At 30.4% G+C, this 11,498-nt stretch overlaps 1 protein-coding gene and 1 pseudogene across 2 annotated transcripts; one reads left to right on the top strand and one right to left on the bottom strand.

The window, feature by feature from the left end:
* Positions 1 to 632: 632 nt before the first annotated feature.
* On the bottom strand, positions 633 to 6,619 carry LOC149889568 (uncharacterized; annotated as a pseudogene). Its single transcript, XR_016451483.1, has 2 exons — positions 6,420 to 6,619; positions 633 to 3,608 (listed from the first exon to the last, which is right to left on the bottom strand). The product of XR_016451483.1 is annotated as an uncharacterized LOC149889568 (transcript).
* Positions 6,620 to 7,203: 584 nt separating this feature from the next.
* On the top strand, positions 7,204 to 11,462 carry LOC145183796 (uncharacterized). Its single transcript, XM_080059265.2, has 6 exons — positions 7,204 to 7,578; positions 7,676 to 7,881; positions 7,965 to 8,061; positions 8,340 to 9,153; positions 9,250 to 9,391; positions 10,766 to 11,462. The coding sequence occupies exons 1-6, from the start codon at positions 7,323 to 7,325 to the stop codon at positions 11,387 to 11,389; spliced, it is 2,139 nt and encodes a 712-aa protein (XP_079915391.2). The 5' UTR covers positions 7,204 to 7,322; the 3' UTR covers positions 11,390 to 11,462.
* The last annotated feature ends 36 nt before the right edge of the window (positions 11,463 to 11,498 follow it).

The following is an 11,498-nucleotide window of genomic DNA, read 5'->3' on the forward strand; positions in this document are numbered from 1 at the left end:
GGCGAATTTATTCGCTTAAATAAGGAACCAATCAGATTCTTTAAAATATGCAAACTCAGAAATCGTGTTATAAAACAAACACATCGAAGTTGTTGAAAATAAAATAAATTAAAAAATGGCCGATAACAACCCGTTAATGGAGTGGTTGAGAGACAGAGATGTCTCTCAGACGGGCTATGATAAAGATAAAAACACTTCTTTTTTATATGAAATACGGTGAACAAGAAGAAATTTAGGTTAATATATTCATATGTATATATATGAATATATATAAAAATCTTCAGATTTATATGCTCCATGAAATACTTCTTTAGATGAACTGATCTTTTTAGATTGACATGAAAATTATTATTTTTAAATTCAAAATTTAAAGCTATTGTTGAAGTGTGATACAGTAGTTAATATATGATTAAAAGCATATGTTCCAACTGTTAAAAGTTAACCTTGCAAATGAATTCCACCATTTCAATTTTTACTTATTAATTAACTGTATAATAATTGCCTTTAAATAATATTAGCTTTAAAAGTGTCAATATTTTGCTTTAAAGTTGTTAGACATTACCCTGAAACTATATGGTTAAAATTTATGAAGATGCTTTTTATCTCATGACTTCTTTTTTATTTTCTCATGCTTTATTTTTATGTGTAATCAAAGTTATGCAAATATAAATGCATTACACAAATAAACATTTGAATGTAAACGACTTTGTTTTTTTATTAAGAGTAACAATATTTTTACTTTAACTTCAGAAACTTTACAAAAAGTAATAATTTACAGTTTTTTACTCACTTTTAAATTGAGACAGGAACTGATTGGTTGACATTTTTTCAAATTTATGAGTTTCTATTTACTAAGTCTAATTGCCATCCCAGTTCTCCTTCTGGTGTATTAAAGTATTCTTTAAAGTCGTCTCTAACCTTTGTTGCATCTTTTGAGTAGTTGTTAGAACCTGATTGTGTCAGTGGTTGAAGTGCAGCGGAACATAAATTATCTTTCCTCCAATCACCTGGTCTAAACCTAGCAGGACCGTCAATATCAGTGTAATTTGTGGGACTGTAGTGATAACTATTTGCTGATCTTTTTTTCATAAGAAAGTTATGCAAAGCTACAATCGCTTGTGTAATCAAAATAACTTCATCGAGATTAGCAATAATTGGCCTGCGAAGCACACAAAAGCGTGTTGTTGCAATACCAAATGTATTTTCTATAACCCTTCTGACTCTTGAAAGTCTGTAATTAAATATTCTTTGATCTAAAGGAATATTTTTATTACGATACGGTTTCATCATGTGTTTTTTTTTAACCAAAAGCATCATCAGCAACTAAAACACATGGTAATATTTTTTCAGAATGACCAATATTTTTGGGATCAGGAAAATTTAATTTATTATTTTCAACTGCATAACCAAGACTGCAGTTATTAAAAACACTACCATCACTCTGTCTTCCCGAGTCACCAATGTCTACCATAGTGAATTCGTATTTAGCATTACAACCTGCTAGAAGGACAATGCTATGCGTTTTTTTATAGTTAAAATATTCTGACCCTCCATTGTGGGGAGCTTGCATAATAATGTGCTTCCAATCTATTGCACCTATAGCATGTGGAAAATCCAAAGTATTTTCAAGTTCTTTTGCAATTGATTCATGTTTTTCTGATGGGACGTGTAGAAAATTTCTCTCTTTCAAAGAATTCCAAATGGCTGCACACGTTTCACTAATAATTCTACTGATAGTGGAAGCACTGATTCTGTAACTTGCAGCAATAGTACACTGAGCATCTCCTGTTACAAGGAATCTAAGTGTTACGGCCAACCTCTCACTTGGACTGACAGGATCTCTCATAGTTTTTTTGTTTCACAATGATAGGCGCTACAAACGCAAGCAATTCTTCGTAAGTTGTTGGAGACATACGAAAATACTTAAAAAAGTATTCCTGGTCGTGCAAACGTATGAAACTCTCATTTCTGTAGGAGTTCTCCATAAATTTTCCTTACCCAAAATCGTTTCTTTAATTTTTCTCGTTTCATTTGCAGTATCTTTAAAATAACAACCTTTTTCTTATTAATGACATGATTTCTAGCAAAAAAAAGCGTGCCAACTTGATGGTGGAAATTAATATTCTGATTCGCCGAAAAACGAGCCGCGAAAAATATCGCGTCGCACGAATTAATTCACTCCGTGGAAATCCGCCTTTACACTAATAACAATAATAGTCTTAACATCTTGAGCCTTCAACTCACAAATCCTTGTTACAGCTTCAAAATGGTTATACACGCGTACCAAGTGTATAAACATTTTGGGTTGTTAATATAAATAACAAATCCCATCACTTTTAACATTATATGTGTCGTAGTTGTCCTTCTATGAAGACTTCAAGGGAAAAACCGCAGGTGCTTCATTTCGTAAACTTTTGCATTTGTGTCCTTTTCAACATGCACTGGTGCTCACCTATTACTTCTCTTCTGAAAATATTCAAGTCAAAAACCACCTTTATCAGGCTCTATCGAGCTGTTTAAAAATGTTTAGAATTAAAGACTACTGAAGTCTTTAAACTCTATATTTCATTTCGCTCCAAAGTAGAAAAAGTCTTGATATATTAACTATATACATATATGTTTCTTAAAAGAATATCTAAAACAGACTCAAAAGACTTTCATGTTCTGTTAAACAACTTACAAATCGTATATACACTGGTTAGAGCGCAGCTGTTTACAAAAAAAAGTATAAGAGTTCAGATGTTCTACCCTCGACTCCTCCTTCCCCACCCGATTGCTAAATATTACAGGAGATCATAGTTAAACCATTTAAAAATTTAAAATCATCGAGAAAAGCTCTTCTTAAACAAGTTAATTTTATCCGTGCTGAGAAAAAAGTTTTTTTTTTTTTTATTCGAAATTTTAAATGGTTATACGAAATCATTTAAAATTTTGCATTTTAAAGAAATTTTCGTATTTTAAGTCGTTTAACATTTTAATGGTTTTTATAGCTTTAAAAAAAGGATGCAATAGTTAAGTAGATTTGGGAAAGGGGAAGTGAATATCTAATCGAAAAGTTCCAACAACTTCATTTTATAACTCCCTAATAATCAATAAAAAAGTTAATAGTTGTGCATGTTACTTCCATTAGTAACCTCAAAGGCTTTTACCAAAAATGTTCTAAAATTGTTGAGTTTTCTTGGTTGCTTTGACAAAATAATTAAAGATAACCGAAGAAGAAAAATCTTTCAACCATTCTTTATATTAGAGAGGGGGAGGAGGAAAATAAAAACTATAAAAATGTTAATCATTAATTTATCATAACAAACACACGTATTTTAATTTGATTGTTTATTATCAGATAAAGGAGTATATTTATAGTTTTAGGAAAATTTTTCTGATAAAAGAAGAGGTTGAGCCTCCTTCGTCAGTTCTTTGTGCCACTTATCTTTATCGACTCTTCTTATGCTGATAATAAGAGGTATAAAGTGATAAGTAAATAGGAAGCAGCCTTGCCATCAAATATGTATTGGTTCCTATTCTAGAAATTTTGGAATACCATGGGTATTTCTCTGCATAAAGCTTGGCTGTTATCTAGCAATGTTCTTTCAACTTGAGCAGGTCTATCTCTATATCATGATGTACATGAAAAAACAAAAAGAATATTTTAGATTCTTTTTTATAAGGTTTTCATCAATTTTTTAACTACTGCTACTATAGAAGAGTTTCCTAACGGTATAACTATCATAACTGATCCCCCGCCCCCCCCCCCCCCCAGATTTTAGCGCATGAACAATTTAATCCTAACCTTTCTTGCAGCGCAGGTTTGACCAATTTCTTTTTGTTAGCTGTCATATATAAGCTGGTGTCCCCTCTTATCTGCGACTTGTTAAGGAGGTATTCCAACTTTTTTTTTTTTTAGTTATCTTTATAGACTCTCAGATCATTTTTACTGTTTTTAAAAAATGGAAAAATACTGAAAAAAACTTATACACTATTGGGTTAACGTTAGAATTTCTAAGATAAAATCGGACAGCCAAAATTTTTTGATTTTTTATTAAATACATGGAATAATGTGTACTCGTCCAACTGCGTTCAAATCGAAATTCATTAACTCGAACCTTAGGTTATGAGAAATCTTCGTAAAAAAAACGCCTAATTTTTTCTGTACTTAAGGAGCTAACCTTCCTTAAAAAGAAAATTAATAGCATTCTTTGTTTTAAAGCCCTTTACATAGCTTTTTTTTTTTTTAATTTATTGAGGCATTCAATGGCTAAAAATCTTAGAACAACTTATTCGAAATTGCTCCAATTTGCTTTCCTGCACCAGCGAAGTTTGTTCAACCACTCATCAATTGTAGTACAAATCTCATGCATAACAAATTTGTCTATTACTCAAATAAAAACAAGCTAAAAACTTGGGACACAAAACAGACCACAATTTGTAGTCCAATTGATTCAGGTCTGGGCTACCCGATAGTCGTTGATCCGTGAAAATTAATTTAGAAACGTTATTTTTGAGCCACTTTTAAGCAAATATCGCTTTATGGGCCAGAGTAAAATATTTTTGAAAGGTCCACAGCTTAAAAATAATGTTGAGAAGCTTTATAACTTTTTCCAAAACGACGAGTTGATTCACTTTCGCCGATTTTTTCACTTCTCTTTTACAAAAACAAAGTTTGGTGACTCCATCATACTGGGCTCCAACCAAACCATTACAAAATTAAGACTATACAAAATTAAAATTAGGTGATCATTAACATCTTTTTCGTAATGAGTTGATGTGAAAGAGGGCATACCACACTCATTCATTTTATTGAACAATTCCTCCATCGCGAAAATTTTCTGCTCGATAAAAAAAGAGAAAAAAAAAGTAAATTCTTTAAATACTCGTGGAATTTTTATTTTCTAAAATTTTTCTCGTTTTGTGTATTGGTTCAAGCTGGAATCTTCAAAAAAAAATTTTTTTCTTCTTAAAGTTGCACTAACATGCAACTGAACAGTATTGAATTTACGTGCAGTTTGAGATTGGGAAACAATATACTACTTGTTGAACTTCGATTTCAGCCTGGCGGTGTTCTTTTTGTTCATTTTCACTGCCTTTTGACCGCTTCCTTTTTTTCGTTCAGGACCCAAATTATGCGCATAGCGTCTAAAAATTATGCGCGTAGCGTCTAAAAATTATGCGCGTAGCGTCTAAAAATTATGCGCGTAGAGTCTAAAAATTATGCGCGTAGCGTCTAAAAATATCATCATATTGATCTTTGCTTTTGCTCTAATAGAATGTTTTACAGTAAATTTTTAGTAATTTAAGAGGCGAACAAAACTTAAATTCAAGTTTTTCGAAATTTTGCTGCTTTCTGAGCTCCTACCACTTATTTCTTTAAATTAAGTTGTTTAATATCATTATCTAAATAATTTTCTGATAGCACTTTGAAAAAGCTTCAATATATAAAAGCTTCAATATATATATACACACATACATACATACATACATATATATATATATATATATATATATAAACTCCTAAAGTTTTGTTATAATCATTCCATCTCAAATTAATTAAGTCTTTTCTAAGGTTGTAAATGACACATGCTTAAAAAAATTTTATCTCAGCATCTACGTTCGGTTTTTCGGAGTTTAATGAGTAATGACGAATCAACTAAAACCTTTTTATCAGTCATTAAAAAAAATGAAGCTAACATATATGTATAAATATAGAAAATGCTGTAAGGTTCTATAAAAAAAGCGATATTTTGCATGTGTATGTATGTATGTATGTATGTATGTATGTATGTATGTATGTATGTATGTATGTATGTATGTATGTATGTATGTATGTATGTATGTATGTATGTATGTATGTATGTATGTATGTATGTATGTATGTATGTATGTATGTATGTATGTATGTATGTATGTATGTATGTATGTATGTATGTATGTATGTATGTATGTATGTATGTATGTATGTATGTATGTATGTATGTATGTATGTATGTATGTATGTATGTATGTATGTATGTATGTATGTATGCATGCATGTATGTATGTATGTATGTATGTATGTATGTATGTATGTATGTATGTATGTATGTATGTATGTATGTATGTATGTATGTATGTATGTATGTATGTATGTATGTATGTATGTATGTATGTATGTATGTATGTATGTATGTATGTATGTATGTATGTATGTATGTATGTATGTATGTATGTATGTATGTATGTATGTATGTATGTATGTATGTATGTATGTATGTATGTATGTATGTATGTATGTATGTATGTATGTATGTATGTATGTATGTATGTATGTATGTATGTATGTATGTATGTATGTATGTATGTATGTATGTATGTATGTATGTATGTATGTATGTATGTATGTATGTATACCGTTAAGAAATATAAGTATGAATATAAACTTGTCATACCAAAAGCTTTGCTGTTTTAGACAAAGAGCTTTTAAAAAAGTTTAGAGTAACTTTGCAATTTGTTGCTATACTTAAAATACCGTAAAAACCAAATGCTTCATCTTATATATACCGATTTGAGTTACATCACTTGTTTAGGTAAATTTGAGAAATATCTTTGAACATCTTTTGTTCTTCTCGATGTAATGCTCTATATTATTAATGGCTGGCGTTTTTACAATACTGCATATACGTTCACGACGTAATGAGAATTTTCAAACGCTAATAGCTTACCGTATATTACGTAACAACAATTTTTTCAATATTTATCATTAATTATCATAAATCTAATCTGTAAGTTAAACTGAAGTAAATAACTAATTTTGTTATTGCTCTTGTTTAGTTAATTTACTACTTTTTTATTTTTTCTATTTATTTATTTTTTTACATTCTTCTTTAATTGAGCAGTACCAGCCTGAGATTAGGAATAAATAATGCTTTGCAAAAAACTTCAGTTAAAGATCTTATAGAAATTAAGTATGAGTTAATAAGTATGAGGTAATAAGTTTACGGTTCAAGAATCTTTTTGTAGAAATTAATGATGGTTTTATTTTTTTCTGCTTACGTAATAAGCATATTTTATTGTTTAACGTTATTAAAATGCCATGATCCTGTAAGTTAAAGTGGTTTGACCATATTTTTCAAAAAATCGCATACCAATATTATCACAAAAAAGTTTTTATATGAGAGATATTTGAGCTTTGAAGGCAACGTTGAAGGCAACATTGAATGCTTTCAACAAATAAACCACAATAATTTGCAAACAGGAACATACTAATTAATGCATTCAAATTTGTCATCAATCAACCTCTAATAAACATGAAATTGTACGCTGTACGCTGTTTGCTGGAATGAAATTAGATTATGTTGTGGCTTTTGATACAACTTCTGACTGCCCCTTACCTTATTAAATGTCAAGACCTTCTAAAAATTGTTAGAAAAGCTGACGGCGACGAGATCCTTTTAGTAAACGATGTGAACATAACCTTAAGTAAGTGCTTATATATCAAAGAAGCAGTATGGAGAGAAAACAAATGCAGTTGTAAAAAAGATTTCAGCACATTTTTTACATTCAATGTAACCAATTTTGGTTGCTTCAACAGAAAATCTATAGGCACTGGTAAGTGTTTTTATTTTCGCTCTGTCGAGTTAACAATAATTGATAATATTTTGATTTTAATTTTTTCTAAATACTGGTTTTTAAATTTTGTTTTTAGAGTGCGATTTGTATGGTGAAGGGAGCAGCGACAGCATTGATACCATAGATGTAACTAAAATTGCTATTGTCGACGGTTCAAATGATGTTCGATTGAGCACCTTTTTTGCAAGTTCTCCTCCAATTTGCAACAATAGCTTTTCAGAAACAATATCTTTGCAGGTGTGGAAGAACCATCATTGGGAAATGATAAATGCATCACATTTAGTTAGTGATTGTTAAAGTTAACAAAATGTTTGCTTTTCACATTTGATAAACAAATGAAACTTTAAAATGTCATCTTTTTATAGACAGCGGAGGATAACACTGGCAGATTATTCAAGTTTGATAGAAAATGCTCTACATCGACTTACTGTATGATAGTTAAATCAACGGGAAGTTGCGTTGGTAAGATGTAAATATTGGTTGAAAGTTTTATTCATTCAAAGTTTTCAATTTTAATAACCTTAAAAACCATTCATTTACATTTAAATAAAATGCAAATTTAAAGTACAAATTTTAATAAACCTGTATTTTAAATTTTATTGCATCAGAGAAAATATAGTTTCATGTATTTTTTTTCTTTTGAAAGGAAAACAGTTTAATTAGATAATATTATCAAATAATATTCTGCTTACATCATGTTCACTTTATTCCTCATAAAATGTTATCAACTTGTATTCTAGAAATTGCCAGTAACATAACACAATCAACAGAAATCGCTACCAACATACCACAATTAACAGAGGTCAAGATTTTAAATGCAAAGCTACCATTATTAACAAAACCGGTATCAAAAGCTTCATCAACAAAAGTTCAAAAATCTTCGGCAGAGACTAAAGCTGTATCAAGACTAAGATCTGTTATTACAACCTCAAAAAAAACAGAATCAGGACTGCCAACAACGATGCAACTGTTTACAAATTTATCTGGCATATTGAAACTAACTTCGACAAAAAAAGAGTCAGCTACAAACCCAGTATTGCCGCCAACAAAAAAAACTACATCGAAAGCCAAAAGTTCTATATTTACATCAACTAACGCTACATTTACACCAACTAACGGTTTGCAAAAACTTTCTACAAAAACAAAAGTAAATACAACCAGCGCAATAATTTTAACAAGTACTTTTACAGAGGGAAATAAAAGTAAAAAAGAACTTCTATCACCAATTCAAAGTTCTATAGAAATCGAAGAAATAAAATCCGTCTCAATTGAACCGCTTAAGTTAGAAAATGTGGACACACAGCCAGCTTCAGTTTTTTCTTTGGAGGAAAGCAGGTTAATCGAATCTTTTAAAACTGACTTATTAAATGGAACTTTGGGTAATTTCACAAAAAATGTAACAATCGAAAGTATGGCAGATGAAATCGTGGTAACTGCCACAATGGGAAAAATAAATGCAACCATAACTTGGAACAGTAAATTTTTTACTCCGCTTTTAGCGATTATTATTATTGTGGTGCTTTCTTGCTTATCGTGGTTGATTTTTTTTCTGTGGTAGGTTTTTCTGCGTTGTAAATCTACAAATAAACGTTTTACATTCATTGGTTATCCATTTACTCGTAATAATCTTAAAAAATTTTTATTACGAAGGAAAAAAGTAGTCAGACGAGGCCCAGCACAATCAAATGAGTACAAAAATGATCTGGAGAATGATGCATTCTATGAGGTTGTAAATCCAATGACGAACATCGAGGACGCAACATATTTAACCAGTTCTGACGTTGTGGAAAAGGTATTTTGAACATTTTAATTGAGCTTTTGTTGTTACAACTATTTATCAGCAACTATTTTGAATGATTTTAGAGGTATGGGTACTACCCGTCAAAGTTCAATTAACGTAATTATGAAAATATGAATAACGCCGTAAGTTTGTCGTGAGAAAATACTTCGGTTTTTGTTTTTACGACGCTGTTCTTTTTTCGACACACGGTATAGTTCATCTGCCAACAATTTTATATCATCAAGTCTTAAAAAGCGCAAATAAACTTGACCTATCATTTGATGTTTGGCAAATTGTCTCCTAATTTAAGGTGTTTATTTTTTAGTTAAGACAAATCTAGCATTCAATTTTACTATTCGTAAAATTGTAAAGAAAATTTACCAATTAAAGTAAATCTGCTGTAAATTACTGTCAATTTAGTTTTAAACAAATAATTTACTAAAATTTTTTGGGCTCAGTATTTCATATCTACTGGGGTATAAATTTTTAAGTTGGTTTTAAAGTATGAATTGAATTACTGCATTTAGACTTTCTAAAAAATATTTTTTGAAAAGCAGGTGGCTGACTAATCTTGAACTTTTTGCTTCTTCAAGAGGCTTTGGATTTTTTGCATGAACTTTGGCGTAAATTTTTTAGTCCACATCAAAAGTTCAACAATGTCTGGTAAAATGAAGTTAAAATTATCAAAACTTTCTCGTTTTTATTCTAGCCACCAACCTCGTTCACAGTACCATCAGATTTTTAAGTAATCTAAAGTAGAAGAATTTTGCACAAGTTTTAAAATTATTGTCTTTCAGCAAGTCGAAAGTTGCTCGGACGAAAGTTACGTCTAAAGGAACTGCGTACCATTACATTTTAAGAACAACGAGGAAGAATTTTTTCGTTTAAAAAAATTTGCAGACTTAGAAATCAATGGTCAAATACAAAAATAACCTCTAAGCATTTTTAACATACTTTCGATGAAAACACAAATATACAATACAAATATTAACAACTCAAATGTTAAAAACATAAATATATGACACAAGTATTAAAAATATAAATAGATAATAAAAGAGCTAAGCAACTTTTGTAAATTAAAAAAAAAAACAATAGTTAAATTAAAAGCATAAAATACAGTTTTTAGAAACGTGTTGCTCCATCTTGTGCAACCTTCCGCAAACGCCATTATTATTACTACGTTATTCGTATTTTCAGTTTTACGGTTCATATTGATATTCTGGGATATTTTGATATTCTGCGTTATATTATAGAAATAGGCAATGTCACCTACGTACCTTTAAATATACAAAAACAGTTAGATGCTTATTAGAGAAATATATATATCGAAATATTATACGAAATAGATTATTAAAGTTACCTTATACTTTAAAAAACTTTAATTAGAAAAAAAAGAGCACTGATAAAGTTGATACAACTGGTAGAAGATATCGAGCGAGAAATGAATGGAGCCGTAAAAGCAAATGTCAAGAGGAAAAACCAAAGAGTGGTCCTGGGGAAAAAAAAGGTGGAAATTGTGAAGAACCATGTGGAAGTAGTGTTCAAGTTATCGAAGAAAATCAATGCGATGATGATGCTGAGCAAGTTGAGAATATTTACGACTCAGTGGAAGAAAAAGTTTATGACTCAAGGTCTGCACCAGTAAAAGAAGCAGAAGAAGCAGGAGTCTTATTTTTAGGGGATTTCTTAACGACCCAACGGATAAAAAGTATTTCAACAGCAAGTCTTAAAAGCTTTGGAGATCTTGATGATTCTCCAATAGTCTTAGAGGATATTCCAAGCTCTATGAGCTCTAATTGCATGTGTGATAAGGTGAGCGAACCTGATTGTATCAGTGAAATTTATGACAACGTTTTCGAAGAGAGAGTTTATTTTGAAACTCAAGTCGAACCACCCTCATTACCACCGCGTGATTTAAGAAGGTTTCCTTCACTTGCCCACAAAAAACTTGATTCCGATGAAAATACTGATACGATTAGTAATATTTATGAGGTAGCTATTAACGGATAAATTATATTCGTCCATATATTCATAGATCTCTTGTATATATTAAAAGTTTCTCGAGGTGTTTACTGCAAAAAAATTTTTTTTCTCCAAATAACAAACTAATAAAAAACAA

The sequence above is a fragment of the Hydra viridissima genome, unplaced genomic scaffold (assembly GCF_058129835.1).
Source record: "Hydra viridissima isolate aposymbiotic clone 2 unplaced genomic scaffold, HvirCarnegie_v1 scaffold_4, whole genome shotgun sequence".
In the NCBI taxonomy this organism is placed as follows: Eukaryota; Metazoa; Cnidaria; class Hydrozoa; order Anthoathecata; family Hydridae; genus Hydra; species Hydra viridissima.

Coding starts and splice junctions, on each gene's coding strand:
- LOC145183796 (XM_080059265.2), top strand. CDS start 7,323: ATGTTGTGGCTTTTGATACAACTTCTGACTGCCCCTTACCTTATTAAA. Junction 7,579..7,675: donor CAGAAAATCTATAGGCACTG/GTAAGTGTTTTT, acceptor TTTTGTTTTTAG/AGTGCGATTTGTATGGTGAA. Junction 9,154..9,249: donor TGGTTGATTTTTTTTCTGTG/GTAGGTTTTTCT, acceptor TTTATTACGAAG/GAAAAAAGTAGTCAGACGAG.